Here is a 17,532-nt window from a genome sequence, read left to right as displayed (position 1 = left end):
CAAGATTGTTTTGTGTTTCCAGTAATGACTCTGAAGAGGAACTGAACAGCTAGTTTATTGTATTTGTACGTTTTGGCAAACAAAATCCATTTAGACTGAAAGTGACACTCATTCACGTTTATTGCAGCACTTGATTTGTTTTGGTCTCACACTGTTCTGGGAAATGGTAGACAAAGTTAGAGGTTCTGTCTGATAAACTTTATTTAAAAAAGTATAAAAAGTCATTTGCAAACAACTACAAGTGATACAGTTCATTAGAGTAAACAAATGTGTTTATAAAGCAGACAACACAAGCTTGTTTGGTTTTTCTAATCTTAGCATATAGGGGAGGGCATGCTGTCAGAGAGGTGCTAATGGGCTGAGCGGCAACAACAGCTTCAGGTTTCACAACACTGAGAAGCCCTCTTAATTCCTGCAATGTGCCAAATAAAATCAACAGCTTAAAATCAAATGATTGATTCAGTTCTCTGCAGTACAAAAGGATTTGAAGCTCCTACAGGATACAATAAATCTGTGCGGCTGGAGATCAGAGGGGATCCTCTTCCAGCAAAAGTTTACTCCACTCAGGAGGCAGCCAACGAGTTCTGTCAGTCCTCTATCCACCCAGACATCCACAGTCCTTGACCTCATGAGCTGAGGCAGCTCACAAAATCAGGATTCTGGACTGACGTGTCCTTTTCTGTGCACTGCTGCAGAGCAGTCAGATGACTGGGCATTAGCTTTCAGGTGGGTTTTTGGCTTCAAAAGCCAGGTGTTTTCAGTCATTAACAGCTAGCCCGAAGAGCTCCAGCAGCTCCTTGTTGTCGGGGTCAATGAGGTCCGCCGGCTTCTCCCCACAGTCGTTCTCTAGCTCAGGGTCAGCACCCAGTGAGAGAAGGTAGCTGAGAGAAAACAATATAACCCTGCTTAGTAAAAAGTATCAAATCTTGCTGATTCGCCAAACTGGCAAACTCAAGGCGCGTTTCTGCCATACTTCAGTGTCAGGAAGGTCAATGAGGTGCAAGAATGCAGCAGATCCTCCAGCTTCTCTTACGTCTGTGGCATAGGAGAGCTATGGAGCCAATGAGTGCCAATGAGTGTGTGTGTGTGTGTGTGTGTGTGTGTGTGTGTGTGTGTGTGCTGGGAGATGTTTGTGTCAACAGGTAATGTTATCTGCCTCCAACTGGATGTATTTTGAGAAAATTTGAAGCCATTAACAGCAACACTTTTTTCCCTAAAAGAATAGGCTTTACAGTGTGACTTTTGATTGAAAAAATAACATTCTTCTTCATACAAATGGAAAGTTTGAATCATAAACAATAAAACACACTGTTTTGCTTTTACAGCCAAGTCTTGGTCTGGTATGACCAGTTACTTTCGGCTGCTAAATGTTCGCCATTCCAAACTCTAGCCCTGTTTTAGATATTGCTCTATAAGGTCATTTCCCAGCCACTCTGCTGACTCTACAACTTTTCCACTTTTGCTGCTGTTGTCTAAAGATCTTTGTTCAGTAGAAATAAAGATTAGATGCTCACCGTGCAATGTGCGGGAAGCCGTCGCTGCAGGCCATGTGCAGAGGGGTCCATCCTTCTTCGTCTCTCTGGTGGATATCTGCTCCGTGGTGGACCAGCAGCTTCACACATTCCAGGTTCCCGGACAGGACGGCCTCATGAATAGCAGCCATGCCTGCATGTAGAGGGCAGCGGAGATGAGCTTAGCACAGAATAATGTATGTGGTGTAATAAGCAAGATCTCTAGCTGCATGAGCGTTACATAGGCTCACCAGAGTGGTAGATGGTGTCCAGGCTGACTCTCCTGGCTCGGATGAAAAGTCCAATCCTCTCCAGCTCACCATGTCGTACATAGTCCTGGAAAAGGATGTCATTGGGGAAGTGGACGCTGCGGACTGGCTTCAAAGAAGCAGAGCTCTTGCAGCTGACTGGGACACTACAGTTCTTGGTGTAAGCCTTGATTCCCATGGTCTGGGACACGGGGCACTGGTAGTACTTCATCCTCGTCAGTCAGACTTCACTTTGTTCTTGCAGAAAAATTCTGACAGCACACTCACAACAATTAAGTTTGACTTCCTTCAAGTCTTAAAAATCAGAGCAGATTCTCGTAAATATATGATAAATCAGTTGTTGATCTGCAGTCAGTTCTTCTCAGTGTGGCTCTCTTGCTCTCTAGGGTCTTCTGTGTATCAACAGTGGAGCTGTTTCTCTGAAGGCCAAGCCTCCCTGTGGGTATCTTTATACTCTCTGACTGGCTATTTTAAGACGAGACACCTCATAGATCCAGTGATGTGATTTGGAAGATGAGTAGCCCTCTGGTCAGGGCCCTCCCACTAACCTGTCACAAGCCTGTGATACATCTCACATCCCAAGACATGACAGCCAGTAACCTCTGCCTCTGTTGTCACCCCCACATACCTAGATGCTGCCCACTTAAAGATAGTGGTGACATCCCACCAGCTCAGAGGGGGGGGGGGGGGGGGGGGGGGGGGGGGCTTCTAGTAAACACTAGACAGGATAAAAGTGGTTGACTGCTGGAGTGTGTCAGTGCCAAATCTAGGGGCATGGGGGGGGTGAAATGTGTGTGTGTGTGTGGGCTGTTGACTGTTAACTGTGCTGACATAAACAGTCAAGAAAGGCTGCTGTCTTCATAATCATGATCTATCTTAATCGCTGATGTGAGACACACACTAAGGGTAATGATCATTTCCAAATTACTCTATGGTTTGCATCACTGTCTTTATGACTACTGGGAAACTGATACTGCAACAAAAAAATACACGTTTTTAAAAGCACAAAGGCAAAATATTGTCTGGTGGTTCAAATGTGATGTGAGATGTTTTTGTCTGTTTTAAATAAAGTTTTTAAATAAAATGTTTCAGACATGAGACACCTTGGACTCTGGGAAATTCTGAGGGTAATTTTTAACTGGTCTGCCAGTTGGTTAGTCCACCACATGAGTCCATCCTGGACTATCCCATCCATGGTCCCTAGACGGTGAATCCTAATAACTTTGGTAATCCCCCAACTTTTCCTCTTTTGCCTTAGGTTCACATTTGTCAAGAGTGAGATATACTTTATTGTCCTTTGGGGAACTTTGTCTTGGGCTCAGAGTTTCTGCCATACAGAACCTGTATGGCAGAAACTCCTGTAAGACATACATGTCTCCACACTTATCGGACAGATTTTTGTTAAATTTGGTACAAATGTTCCCACAGGAGAAAATGTAATAGTTGTGATTAGAAGACCAATTTAAAATTTTTTCCAATGCTGTGAGCCAGTACCTGTAAAACTGACATCATTCCCATCAGCCTCAGAGGTACCTTGTGTTCTGTGTTAATAAGGTAATGTCAGCATACTAACATGCTAACATTATAAAATCAATATAAGATGTCAGTGGTAAACATTATACCTGATAAACATGATAGCAAGATTATTGTGAGCATATCAGAGTGATGCCAGCACCTAGCTCAAAGCACTGTTGCACAGAGCTACTTGCCTGTATTGCTCTTTGTATCTATTTTCTGACAATTTAAGGAATAAATCATTATTTAAAAAAAAAAAAAAAAAAACATATCAATTGATGGAAAATGTCACTTTCTGCTCCATTGTCATGTCCCCACAAAGCATTTGTAATTTCAAGCCAGCATTAACACCAAAGTCCAGGCAGTGCGGAGCCTTCAAACAGACTTTCAAAGTAGGAAGTTAAATTTCCTCAAAACACCTAAAATAACAGCTAACTGAACAAATAAAATGTGAAACACAGGGGAGGGGACTTTGACTCCTGACCTTAGGATTTCTAAAATCCTAGATCAGGCCCTCACTACAGAACATAAGAGCTGAGAGTGTACAGCCATGCTAGCAGCTTTGTGAGGCTGTACTTAGGCATTGCACTGCTCACAGTGACTAAGCCACCATGCTGATGTTTACCAGGTATAAAGTTCACTATGTTAGCTGAGCTAAGATGGCGAACCCCAGCAACATTTGATAATGAAGAGTAAACAAAGTGCATCTGAGGCTGAGTCAACTGCTTGGTGACACTGAAGGACAAGACAGAGGGATCAACAGCAGGTGAACATCTGCTGCTTCTCTCTGAGAATACTTGTCTGTCCCTGGGTTTAGGACTGTTTTGAAAACTGTCCCTTTGGGCTCTGTTGTATTGTCGTTTAAGCATCCCATGCAAATTCTTGGTGCCTTTTGTTTTAGAATTGTTATAAATTCGAATTAGCCATAGAAAAAAACTGAAGACAAACTTATTTTTATTATTTTTATATTTTGTTTATTGGCCACCATTTCACGTTTTCCACATCAATTTGGATATGATGGAATGCTTTATTAATTTCCCCCCACCGCTGTACAGCTGTCAAACCCATCACCTTGCTCTACTCAAGCACTCCCCTCCCTGCCAAACAACACACACACACACACGCACGCACGCACACACACACGCAGAGCAGTCATTCTCCTGTTCATGGATGACCAGAAAATCAGAACTAGCCATTCAACTCATCACAGCAATTTTTTTTTTGTTTACACCATTCACACAGCTTACTATGCACTCACACTCATCGCTGTGGCAACAAGGGGTTGGGTAGAGCCAAAAGGGATGCAAGGGGGTACAGTATGGGTGAGGGGTGGGGCTGTGCAACTGTTCCCTCCCCGCCTCAGATATAACAGACACTCCTCTCAGACCAACCTGACCAGTAAACCGTACCAATCTCTGTCTGCTTTAGTAACCACAGTGAATCTCTGATTAGGCATGAATGCAGTGCGACCTATCAGAACTGGCTTCGAAAAAAACCATCCCAGGTCTGAGAGTGTGTCCAAGGGCCAACTCTGCCCCAACAGGGCCAACTGGCTACAGCTGGGCACAATGGTACATCATTTAAAAATGACAAGTCCTAAATAAAAAAAAAAAAAAAAAAAAAAAAACAAACAAAAAAATCCTCATAGTGAAAGCAATTAAATAAAATAGGATTTCCCCCAAAAAGTTAAGCTTTGTTCCTTTTAGAAAATAGTCAGTAGCCGTGCTGAAATGAGGGGACTGATCCAGGAAACAGTTTGGGAATGAAGGAAATGAAAACAAAGTAACCGCCCCCCACCCCCCCACACACACACCACGAGAAAGAAAATTATTGGTCTCAGCTACAGATGGGGGGCCCTTTGTGCCACACTGGACAAGCTCTGTGGGGTTTATTTTAGTGAAGACACTGCAAAATAAAAAACAGCTATAGGATGGCCCCTTGTCCCCTGAGTGTTCAGTCCTTACAAAACCATGACACAAAAGTCTAGTCCTCTGGATTTCAATCAGAGGGAAAAGAACACTGGTACCCCCCCTCCCTTACTTACAAATACAGGTTACAACACTCATTTAACTCATACCCACACTGAACAATGGGAGGGTGTTTTTTTTTTTCCTTTTTAAGAGGAGGGGAGCAAATTCAACCTTTTTGAAAAGTGGATCTCAATGCCATTTTTACATTTGGTTTCAAATATACAAGGCAAACAGCTGATGTGGAGCTTTGTAGAGAAGGCATTGAGGTCTCTCATAGAGGTGGTGTGCTGTTCCACAGAGTCCCCCCAGGTGGGACAAGACCAGTCTGGCCAGAAGTGGCGAGGTTGGAGATGCGGCTGGCAAAAAAAGGCGCTGCCACACCACAGATGGATTGACTGAGTGACTGACTGGCGAGCTGGCTAACTGGCCGGCTGACTGACTGACTGACAGAGAGGCAGTTAAAGGGGAAGTATTAATGTTCACAGGACAGGGGAGGTCCACAAGGAAGTGAAGGTAGTGATGGTGACTGGTTGGAAGGGTTGGGGCGGGACTCGTCTCCTCTCTCTCCCTTTCTCTCCTCTACCAGCTCTTACAACTCGTCGTGTCCATCGTCGTCACCTCCGTCCTCACCATCAGAGTCCTCATCCTGTCCTTCCTCCACATCATCCAAATCCTGGATAGCAGAGAGGAGAGGGTCATCATTGATTCATACAGAATCTCTCAAATCTGCCAAGCAGGTCTAGTTTACAATAAATGGATTATAAACTAGACCTGCAAGCTGCACGTCATGTTTTAATGATGAAATCTGAACTGTCACCAGCATTTTCAGACATAGTGCATTGTGCAATGTTTTTATGGTTGAACCTAAGGAGAAGACTGTTACTCTCAGTTTAAGATTATGAAAATCTTAGTTAAAAATATGTTGTGACGAACATCTAAAAACATCATCTTAACCAATCAAATTATTGTCACTCTGCAGAGGGTGTAAATCAGAACTGTCACACTTCGTATATATAGATGACATCTTTGTTTTGCACAGCCATTCCTTCATGTCTAGTCTGTGGACAGATGGGGTGAGGAGATGTGTGAAATACAGGAAGGCACTAATGTTGACTGCTGCGCTGCACGTGCAGCTTTTATCTGGAGGCTCGGGACTCCAGGCAAAGCCCAGTGAACAGCTACGACAGCTGCGGGAGGAATTAGCGGACAGCAGTTGGCTGTGCTGCAATTAGACTTCTGGGAAGGAGGCAGGGTGACAGTTGTGGAGTGTGAAGGTGCGAGTAAAGTGGATCCCCACTAATGTGCGCTGGATGCAGCAGACTCGTAGCACACGGGCAGGTATGGGTGAGCTTGTCCAAGCCCAAAATGCATCCTCTGCATCTCTGAACAAAATACGGGAGCAGGTTTGCTAGTCAGGTTGGTCAATATTATTATGTTAGCTTAACAAAACAAAGCAAAGCCAGGTGCTATTTTGCAGCATGGTCTTTTTGTCCACATGGCTACTCAATCCTTACACCATATAATGATTGCCTTGTTCAGTTGTGCCATCCAAAAAAAAAAAAAAAAAAGGAAGTCAAGTGGGTCAGTTCTAAGGTTACAACCTAAAATCCTCAGAGGACCTGGTCCTGTAAACCTATTTTAGGTAGCCTCAGACATGACAACACCACAGTTTCACTGACAGAAATCCTTTTCTAAGTTGTTGACCTTCAGTTTTGCATTGAGACTCAACTTCAAAAAGTAATCTTAAAATAAAGGACAGTGAAAATGAGACATTTCAGTGCATAAACTTTCCTTTCAACTAAAAAGTGGGTTTCTACTGCTACTAAATACTTGTAGATACATTGTCTGGTTCAAAATATTAAACTCTGGAAATCACGACAACTAAAGGTAATTAAAAAAAAAAAACACTCCCTGAACACAAACTGTTCATGAAACAACAATCAGCCACTAAATGAAACACTGCAGCTACTCATCATCACAGCAGATGTTCATGTTTTAGTCACCACCGTTTCCAGATTCCCTCATTTATGACTGCCTCCTCAATATTAAACATGCCAATACTGGTGTTGAGAATTAATACACAAAGCAAATCTGAGTATATATATATATATATATATATATATATATATATATGTACATTTTGATGGGGTGCTCTCATTTTTTTGTAAGCATACTGCTCTTTGTTTCAGTGGCTTGTCTCCAAAACAAAATACACAGGGAGCCAGTCGATCAAGAGGATCTGAGCAGCTGATTGTTAATCGAGCTACATTCAACAGTTATTAGGTGTGCTCGACTTCCGACGATCTTACCTCTGCATCTAGATCATCATCGTCATCGTCTCCTGCAGGGGCGCCGCCCTCCTTACCACCGCTCTCTAGGAATTTGGTGAAGCCTTCCAGTGTTCTCTCCCCGTTGTAGTCGATCACCTGTTGATCAGACATAATTACTGACAAATGTACAAGATTGATACCTCCAAAAGTCTATAAAGCACAATTACATGCGTTTCATTTCAAAAACAAAAATATCACTGAGCCTTTGACACCTGAGTGTGCCATTTGAAGACAATAAAACCTTGGCACACCGTCTTCAAACGGTGCCAATAAATTGTCCAGGGGTGATCTATGAGCAGTGACACAGCAACAAACCAGTGGGATGATTGCTAAAATAAGGTTGCCCATGAAAAGGACAATCAAAGGACAACTGCAAAGCACCCATGCTATTTTTTAGGACCATAATCCAACCAGGACAACCTGCCATGAAGCACCTCACGCCTGTCACTATAGCTCCATCCTCTCCCAGCCTTCTCCTGGGTCCTCAGCATGCTTCATCTAAATGGGGTCATGGGCTAATTAATCATTAGACTTACTATGGGGTGGCTATATACCACATATTTACAGTTGCTATACTGAAAGCTGGCACGAGCCTCAGTGTGAGTGAAGTCATTGAGCAGGAATCTATAAGAACCAAGCACCAACATAATGGCGCAGAAACTTAAGGCCAGCAGGCTCAGGTTTCTGCACAAGGTTAACGCTGCTAAATCAAGAGGCACTAATGATACTTTGGAGGCCTCTATGGTTGTGATTTTGGATCCAAATATCCAACCCAGATGACCACACTTCACCACTGCAAAGGCATGTAATGAATAAGAGGGCAAAGCCATTTTTTTGGGAGATGGTTACAGAGATGAGAGTGATGATGCTGAAGATGAACTACAAGATTACTCTATATGTGCTGAACAACGGGTGTTGCATTGTGCCCCAGCAGCTGTGTTTCAACAACTTAATGGTTATTACAAAACTTTATTTGGCAATTGTGAATCAATTCAGAATCATAAAAGAATCTTGATTTTTATGTGGATCTTTTATTTCCATCCATCCAATGCAACAATAAGATAATACTGCCTAGAAACTTACGAAGACTTGAAAAAAGTAAAACTGTAAACAAATACTCGATGCAGCTCTTACCTTGCGCTCGTCTCCTGCAGGGAAGAACTTAAGAGTAGGAAAGCTGTGGACCTTCACTGCCTCGATCTCATTGGCTGTGGAGTCCATTTTTGCCACAATGGTGTCAGCACTGTCCTTATACTTCTCTCCCAGATTCTCCCAGATGGGAGCCAGCTGTTTGCAGTGTCCACACCAAGGTGCATCTAAATACCACAAATACCGTGCTTTAGTGTTGAATTCCTACTGACAAAATATACAACACAATGGCATTTAACACATTTAGGGTGAATATTTCAGCAGAAACTTTTAGCTTATTTCTCCATACATCCCTATACACTGCATAGCTGGAAACAGGCAGACACACTGAACAAGTCACGTGCAGCCTGAGCTTCATGGCCTTGCTCCCCTTTGATTGTCTAGGAAACCTCCCTTCACCTGTCAGGGAATATGGGCCTTCCCCTGTGTACACGTTTGACCATAAGCTGTATATAACAGCCAGCGATGGAAAATTCCTCCAAAAATAGTGCAAATTTGGAAGTGGACCGCTATAAAAAAAAATCCAGCTGCTATATTTAACCAGGCCTTTTCAACGTCAGTATCTGGTAACAAATTAATTTGCAGAGAGCAGGGCTGAGAAGGTATGAGTGAACCCTTAGCATCAGCTCTCCGGTATTTGAAAAGGGCTTAGCACGGGCAAAGTAAGGAAGGGCAAGATTCGAGTTTCAGACACTGCAGCTAGGGCCTTCACCAAATCTCCCACCTATGAGCAACTGAGCTTTGAGTGCCTGAGAATAACCCCTTTAACAGGTGAACCCCTCTGCCACCTCAGTCCAAAGAGTGCTGGCAATTGTGTTTTCAAGCTTTTCAAATGGAAACTTCTACTGGCTCCCTGGTCGTAGGAAAAAAGACAATAAACGGGATAAAGACAGAGGCTCTTACAGAATTCCACAAAGACGTTCTTAGTGGGATTGAAGGCAACCTCCTCAAAGTTCTTGCCGACTAAAACTTTGACAGGGTTCTTGTCCCAGTCATCGGGGATGTCCTGACTCATGAGATGGGGCTGTGAAAGAACACACAGACAGACCATGGCATTAAGAGGATTAAGAATCAAAATCAAGTTAATCACTTGTGGCAGTCCAAAACTATGCGCTCAGCATTTGTGTACGCAACTGTCCTCAGGAAGACATGATTCGGACTGAAGTACAAAATGGACAGGAATCAAATCCTAAGCACCAGCATGAATGTGCAACTCTATCTACAGTTTACATATGCATAACCAAGCACTCTCTCCTCTCACCTTGAGTTTGCCCTCAGTGAACAGTGTGCAGAATTCAATGATGCTCTCTGCTGTGATGGAGTCGCTCTCTGGCTTGTACTTGGTCATCTCATCTTCCAGGGTAATGAGGCGGATGGCTGGACACTCCTCTTTCTTCAGGCCAAAGAACTCCAGGATGCGCTGGTTGTCGTCCACATCGCTGTCAATGAAAATGAACAGGATCTGGACAGGGGGAGATCCAAGAAGTCAATGTTTGGTTCTGTCTTAACAGATTACTCAACATATCCTTTCTCGTTAAGGACAAGTACATTTTGAAAAGACTGGCATGTCTCTTGTTCACCTACCCGGCCCTTGAATCCCTCTGCGGCCTTCTTAAAGTTGTCCATTTTGTCCTGGAAGTCTGAGGCAGCTTTGGGCAGAAACATGAGGATGTGGGACTTGATGTCTCCACCAAAGATTTTAGGGGCAGTCTGCAGGAAACAGAAACAACAACAATGAGTTTGACACGTGGGAACATAGCACTTACAGCTGCACTTCTTATTACTGTGGACAGTACTGTGGAGTGGTTAAATGAGACAGAGTCATTACCTGCTCAGTGAACTCGATGACCAGAGGCAGCTGGTTGGCCTTGACGAAAGCCAGGAGTTTTTCTTTGGTCAGCTCTCCATCAAAGGTATTGCGCCCCTCATCAAACTGTTAAAGAAACATGGAAACATTTAGATACAAATATTATGCACCCACCTAATCTGCCTGTGAACACCAAACATAGATTTACCAGATGAACCACTTTAAAATCCCTCAGTAAACCCCAGCTGACGAGAGAGCCAGAGGACCAAACTGACTTTTATTGGGTGTTAAGAATAGCCGTGGTACAGCTGTGCCAAACAGCTTTTACTGGCACACAATAGGGGAAAGGATATTTGGCGAGCAGCACACTGCCAGCCTTACGGGCACTGACTGAGGCTATGAAATTTAAGCTCTCAACCTCTTGCAATAAACAAGTGAAAGACCCCAGCTATTTATTAAGACTGAGCCCCTGATTTGGGCGGGTTTGCTTAACTGTAGGCAATGAGCCCAAATGTCAACTGTGTTTGCATCAGGGTAAAGTTACCAACACAGATCAGAGGCCAGACAATGACAGTGGGAGCACTGAGCCTTAGTCCATGTGCCAAAATGACAGATCATCCGTAAGTGATAGGACCAAGTGCAGAAACACACGCAGATATTTACTGAAGCAACTGCTAGACACTATTGCACTGAAACTACTGCACTGCAATAAAAAAATAATGATCATCATCACGAGGTACCAGAACAAAAATCAAAAGTATAATGGTAAAAAATGAACTAGGGCTGCAATTAATGATTATTTTCATTATCAATTAATCTGACTGATTATTTTCTTGATCATCTGATTAATTGTTTAGGCAACAAATTCATCAGATGATAATGAAAAAAATGGCTGCTCCAATTTCACACATCTTCAGGAGATGTAGTCACACTGCTTGTTTTATTCAAGTAGCTGCCAAAAACCCACAGATCTATCATATCTGACAAAAATAAAATGAAATGAAAAATACAAATCGAAACAAATCTTTACATTTGGGAAATTAAACAAGTAAATGTTTGGCTTTTGTTTTCTTGAAAAAACGACTAATGTTAATCAATTATCAGTTTTGAAATGAATCAAAATCAATTAACAGTACATAACATAAAAGTACAAGTAATACATGTGAAACAATTAGTGAACTATGGAAATAGTGAATGTAATGTAATTAATATTTAGCATCTTAGAGCAGTCCAAAACACGACACTCTTCCAGTGCCTCACACAGGCACATTCAGTGTGTTGCTGGAGATTGCATCACCAGTGGATATTTCTCTGTTTTACTTACTGCATTGGAAAATATCGGTTTCTTTTTTTTTAAGTCTGTGCTGATGCTTTTCAAGTTGTACACTCAGGTCATAATGTTCAGTTTTTGCCGAAACAGTTTTACAGATGTGTTGATTTCCTGTGTGATCATTGTGTAGGATGCTGTAATTGGTGCTGCTGAAACATGCTGCATCCTACTGAGGTGTTCCCAATATTATTCTCAACCCTTTATATCAATGAGGAGCAAACAGTAAACAGAAGCAACTGTCGGTGTGATATAATACAGTTCAATGGCATCACAAACTACTTTGTCCCAAATGATCAGTTAAATCAACTCCTCTCAAAAGCAGTTTCAACAAAAACTGAGGATTATAACCTTCATAAAGGGAGGATTTATTGCAGGGCTGTTACATTAGACTGCATTCGTTTTAGCTACGTGTACCTAATAAACTGGCAACTGAGTGTATACTGTACTGTACTTTGATATATATGTTTCTGTGAGCTTTTCTTCTGTGAAGCCTTTGTATTTAGAAAGCATGGTTATGAGCTTCACAGCAAACGTGTCTCACTGTCAGCATTTTTAATCTAACACTAACCTTTAAGAACAAAATAGGGAAATTCAATGAGCATCATTTTGGCTGAACTGCTTCTGAGCAGAGCGGATCACACTCTATTCTACAGCTTGTATAATAAAACACTATCTCCTGTTGTAAAAAATTATGCTGTAGTGCATCTTTATGGATTCAAGGAGTTAAATTCATCAACACCGTCACGTCACTAGGTTGCTTAATTTTTATTGACGAACACTCTGGACCTTGACCCAATTTGACAAATCCACACACTGACTCACTGAGATACCTTTTTGTTGATAAGAAAGCAATGATCTGTGACCTATTCTGGAAGCAATGGCTATAGAAAGTAACTGCAGTTAAATCCTGTCTTGTATATGAGCTGCACGAGGTGGACAAAAATCGCCCATTTGAAGGCATTCAGCTGACGTCCATTCATCCTCTGCTCATAGCCAATGGGGCAAGTTGAAAGATGGACCATTACCAAATACAGCTTTTTAGCATTTATCCATATTTGCTCAGCATGTTGAGGTTATTCACTGGGTAGATCGAGCAACAGAACCAAAGGCAGACGCACACCGAAGGACCTGAGACAGGCCAAAATTAGCAACAGAGCGGGGATACTATGAGGTCGACCGCATCACATTACCAAGGTGTGGATCAAAAACACTGTGATGCCTTCAGCAGCCCAACTGTGAGCCACACATGAGTGTGTGTTTCACAAACTGATCCAAGGCCCCAGATAAACTACTTACAATATGCTGTGATTATATCATCTTGAAATCTGATTTGATGTCCTGTAGTTTGTCCAAAGGTTTAATTATACTCACTATACATGTGTGTAGACGCACTTTGTGTTACTACGACATCTAAATGAGTTAATTTGAAACAGTGAAGGAATAAGCTAAAAAAAAAAAAAAAAAAATTAGAGGTCACCTTCTTGAAGAGGACAACACTGTCCTTGGACACCTCAAACTTGGAGTAAACAGCATCGTCAGAGGTCATGGCGAAGGGAATGTCGTCTATGGCTTCAGCTGCTTTTTCATAGGCCTTGGCACCGGCAGACTCTGCATCCTACAGACACATGAGAACTTTCCTTAAGATAAAGCACAGTGTAAATAATCCCCAATGGCTAAAACTTTAAAAACATTTAACCTGCAGTATGACTCTTTAGATACTTGAAAGGAAACAAAGCATAATGATGCTTATAGCTGAATAATGAAGAGAGATTAGCCAAATCCATTAAATGAGCTTTCAAGATGATAAAGCATCGCTTGGTGTTGACAATGCCAAACAATAAACAAAGAGGAGACATATGGTTTTCATTTGCTATGATACAATATTCTATGCTACATGAACCGTTCCAAGAATATACAATATACACAATATAAACAAAAGGAACCAGCTGTTTTACAAAAATCACACATATATAAATATTAACCTTTGATATAGTTCAAACCTCGAGATATTAGCGTTGTACCTTAAAGAATCCAATGACTGCCACTTCATTGTCAGCGATCAGAGACTCAGCCTCTGTGACCCCGGCCAGGGTGGCGACGGCAGGGCCTGTGCGCTTTTTCAGCCAGCTGACGATGTCATCTGCCTGCCTGCCAGCTGCAACACAATAACCCAAGTAATTCTTTATAAACAGGCATCACGAGACTTGTTAAAAGTCATTTAATTAATTTGCTGTTTTTTTTTTGTTTTTCTTTTAATCATCATATAAAAGGATTCATTCCCTCACTTGTGGATAATAGCAAACAGTCTTCAGTATTTGAACAGAGCCATAGTGAAGGTATCTTTACTCAGACAGCCTGAGGAACAAACCCTACAGTGCCTACAAGTGAAAAAATGCCCACAGGAAACGCAGACCACTTCTGCATTTCCGAAACATCTGGTTAACAACTCTCATAACTTCAGATGACAATAGAGAGCGCTGCTCATTTTTTTTTGTCTTTAAAATCCGAGCACCATGTTGTATAAAGGAATCATGACTCCAACTTTGTGAGGCTGCAAAAACATGTTTACCTTTCTCTGAAGTAAGACTGTTGCAATTAAACTGGAATTAAAATGATTGACCTGGCTGTGAGACTGATGCAACACAGGAGCAACTTCACTGAGAAACACATGTTGATGAAATGATACAACACATAGTCTTGGTGCAGTGCGTGGGACACAGGCGAAGGTTTCTAGAAGCTGGACTCAAGTAAGAGTAGTCATTCCCACAAAAAAAAACATCCCAACTTACTCTCCCCTCCCTTTCTAAACTAAGCCTGGTCCCGGCCAGCAGAGAAAAGGCGACGTGAAGAACTGCACATATCTCTACCATGCTGGGAGGCCAGGCTCAGAGTCAGCATGAGAGGAACGTGCAGGAGGCCCAACCTACATTTTGTCTCAGTCATGTTGCTGAAAGCTGATTGGCTGACTCACTGCTTCTGCTGCTGTGCAGATCATATTACTCCAATGAAGAAAACCAATGTACCTATGGCTGTCGCATCTGTTTCTTTTTTCCATTTATATAGCATTTCACAACATTATGAAATAATATTAATTCACTTTATGATGGTGGAGAAAAACTAAGTTAGAGACTAAGACAAATACATGAAAGATTGTTTTAAATGGGCGTAAAGCTATATTAAAATCCTGATAGCTGTATGCTGTCAACAAACTACATACAAGCCCACAAGCAGTATTTGAATGCTGTTATTTTCTAATACAAGCAAATCTGTGATACAAAAAAAAGAAAAAAAAAAAAACAAAAAAAGGAAAGAAACACATGAATGCTCACCAGAGTACTCTTTGGGTGTCTCCTTCTCTCCACCCTTGAAGAACTTGATGGTGGGGTATCCCCGGACCCCGTACTCCTGTGCCAGTTCAGTCTCCTCCGTGGCGTCCACTTTAGCCAGGCGGATGGCTGAGCCCTCGGCCTTTAGCATGCCAGCGGCCTTGGCATACTCTGGAGCCAGGGCCTTGCAGTGACCACACCATGGGGCATCTGTGGGGCACATACAGTGGTTTACATCATTGTTAAAAAGCATACTAGATCAAGGGTGTTGACGATATAATTGGAAAACAAAATATGTATGGAGAAAACATGAGCATGACAAAGAGGGGGCTGCAAACAAGATATTGTAATTATTGATTACTCAGAAACAATGGTACACACCAAAATTTACAAAAGTGTTGTCTTAAAACTTTCTGGTTTGTCTCCCCAAAAGCGCTCATAACATTCACTCTGAAACAGTATAAAACTAAATGGGTTCATGAATAAATAAGAGCAAGTCATTGCATCTGTGGCCTATAATCAGCCCCTTTTTTTCTCCATTTTTAAAAATCAGATTGTCAGACTTGTCCTCTTAACACAATATGGAAAAGAGAAATGTGACGTTTGATGTTTGGGGGCAACTTCAAGTGAAGTGAGTGACCTTTTTAAAAAGAGACTGCTCAATCTTGAAGGGAATTCATGGTTGAAACTGACTTGGATAATTGAATTCCTGCTGTGGTGCCACATGTTAACTTGTAAGTTATGGTGTCCAATTGAACATGTAAGAAAGTCTGGAAACTAATTCCAAGCAGATCGTCTCCTGATCAGAAGTGACACGTCAATAAAGTGACCTGCATTGCATCAGCATTAATTCTTGACAAATAACAAAACTTCCTTGTTCCAGTCCAGTCAATGTAAACGTACAAATGAACTTTTGTAAAGTACACGTCAACCTAGCTCCACATCCACACAGAGGTCCCGCCCCGCTGAGGAGTACGTGGGGCAAACAAAGCCCTCATCCCTCCCATCCAGAGCTCATTGGAGAGTCTCTCCCACGGCCGTCTCTGACTGGTCCAAAGACTTGTCAGGCAATGTGTGAGCAGGTCAACAATCTGACAAAAGTGAAGCGGGATGGGCCCGCAGGCTATGAAGAAGCGGCTCATTGCGGTCTTTGCTAGGATGACCGATCACTGATAGTTACACATGATGAGTAATTAATTATTAATAGACAATTATTAAAACTTTAAAATTACAGTAAACAAGACGCCCACTCTGCACGGAAACTGAAACTTTCACTGTGGAGCCACAGCAGACAATCGAAACACCATAACTTTACTGATTCACCCACTCCTTCAGCTTCCACCCACCTCTGGTGTTAATAATGGTTATTACTGCGGAAGATGCACTATACTAACACATTTCTCACAATGCAACAGGATGCACTTGTTAGTAGCTATCTATACCATTCCGTCGGGGTGAAAGCATGAATATGGCTAAACACAAGTTGTACTATGATTAACGTTAGCAGTAAAACATGCTCGGGTTTACTGTGTCGAGCAGAGTTTCGTATTTCATCAGAATTAGCTTACACTTCGAGGATACCCGGTGCTAGCTAGTCAAAATTAATGGGAAACACACTCTGACAAAGAGAAAACGCAATCAGATCGACAATATCCTTTGCGTTTTTTTCCCCTCAGAGTTTGAACAGCGGTGAAGTAGCTGGAGAGCAGCTCGGTGAAACAGATTCACGCATGCATGTAAAATTGAGCACGACATCAGCAAGTTAGCTAGCAAGAGCAGCAACTTGTCAGAAGTGTCAAAGTTTAATGCTAACACTGACCCAAGCTTATTTTAGCTAGTTAGCCGGGCAGCCGGTGATCCTGCTGAAGACAGCCAGCATTAGCTGGCGACATTTCGTAGCTACTGTTACTTACAGAATTCAACCAAGATGTTGGGGTGAGCTTTGAGAGCCTCGTCGAAGTTACTTTTCTTCAGCACCAGGACATCTTCTTCCTCGGCGATCTCAGCCCTGCTGGCCACAGCCAGTGTGCAGAGGAGCAAAAACTTCAGCATAGTTGCTGTCGAGTATTCTTCCTGACAGAGAGACGGGAGCTGCAGACACGACCGGCTACGGTTCAGCGGCGAAATTGGTCTTAGTTTGGGTTTTCTTCCTTGTTTAAGGTTGGGAGAGTAGCTGGTAATTTGTGTCTACCGCTACTAACGTGGCATTGCACGCAGAAACCGGAGGGGTCAGCCGTAGTGCGCATGCGCATTTATCAGGCAGAAAGCAGTTCGTGTTGAATTGTGACTGGACCGCGGCGGACTGCACCTGGAAGTGAATGAGTG

At 42.4% G+C, this 17,532-nt stretch overlaps 2 protein-coding genes across 2 annotated transcripts; both read right to left on the bottom strand.

Moving 5' to 3' along the window:
• Positions 1 to 102: 102 nt before the first annotated feature.
• On the bottom strand, positions 103 to 2,384 carry ppp1r27b (protein phosphatase 1, regulatory subunit 27b). Its single transcript, XM_041035706.1, has 3 exons — positions 1,763 to 2,384; positions 1,515 to 1,665; positions 103 to 881 (listed from the first exon to the last, which is right to left on the bottom strand). The coding sequence occupies exons 1-3, from the start codon at positions 1,989 to 1,991 to the stop codon at positions 758 to 760; spliced, it is 504 nt and encodes a 167-aa protein (XP_040891640.1). The 5' UTR covers positions 1,992 to 2,384; the 3' UTR covers positions 103 to 757.
• A 2,981-nt stretch (positions 2,385 to 5,365) lies between these two features.
• p4hb (prolyl 4-hydroxylase, beta polypeptide) lies at positions 5,366 to 17,445 on the bottom strand. Its single transcript, XM_041035705.1, has 11 exons — positions 17,121 to 17,445; positions 15,211 to 15,417; positions 13,903 to 14,036; positions 13,359 to 13,496; positions 10,573 to 10,677; positions 10,329 to 10,454; positions 10,006 to 10,206; positions 9,648 to 9,768; positions 8,730 to 8,911; positions 7,575 to 7,691; positions 5,366 to 5,938 (listed from the first exon to the last, which is right to left on the bottom strand). Exons 1-11 carry the CDS (start codon positions 17,257 to 17,259, stop codon positions 5,855 to 5,857), a joined length of 1,554 nt encoding a protein of 517 aa, XP_040891639.1. The 5' UTR covers positions 17,260 to 17,445; the 3' UTR covers positions 5,366 to 5,854.
• Positions 17,446 to 17,532: the final 87 nt, after the last annotated feature.

Source organism: Toxotes jaculatrix, chromosome 4 (assembly GCF_017976425.1).
Source record: "Toxotes jaculatrix isolate fToxJac2 chromosome 4, fToxJac2.pri, whole genome shotgun sequence".
Taxonomy (NCBI): domain Eukaryota; kingdom Metazoa; phylum Chordata; class Actinopteri; family Toxotidae; genus Toxotes; species Toxotes jaculatrix.
The sequence above is the reverse complement of the archived record's forward strand: the minus strand, read 5'-3'. Positions and strand labels throughout refer to the sequence as shown.

Coding starts and splice junctions, on each gene's coding strand:
- ppp1r27b (XM_041035706.1), bottom strand. CDS start 1,991: ATGAAGTACTACCAGTGCCCCGTGTCCCAGACCATGGGAATCAAGGCT. Junction 1,666..1,762: donor GGACACCATCTACCACTCTG/GTGAGCCTATGT, acceptor CTCTACATGCAG/GCATGGCTGCTATTCATGAG. Junction 882..1,514: donor GGCTTCCCGCACATTGCACG/GTGAGCATCTAA, acceptor GTTTTCTCTCAG/CTACCTTCTCTCACTGGGTG.
- p4hb (XM_041035705.1), bottom strand. CDS start 17,259: ATGCTGAAGTTTTTGCTCCTCTGCACACTGGCTGTGGCCAGCAGGGCT. Junction 10,678..13,358: donor GTGTTGTCCTCTTCAAGAAG/GTGACCTCTAAT, acceptor TTTCTTTAACAG/TTTGATGAGGGGCGCAATAC. Junction 7,692..8,729: donor CTGCAGGAGACGAGCGCAAG/GTAAGAGCTGCA, acceptor TCTGATCAACAG/GTGATCGACTACAACGGGGA.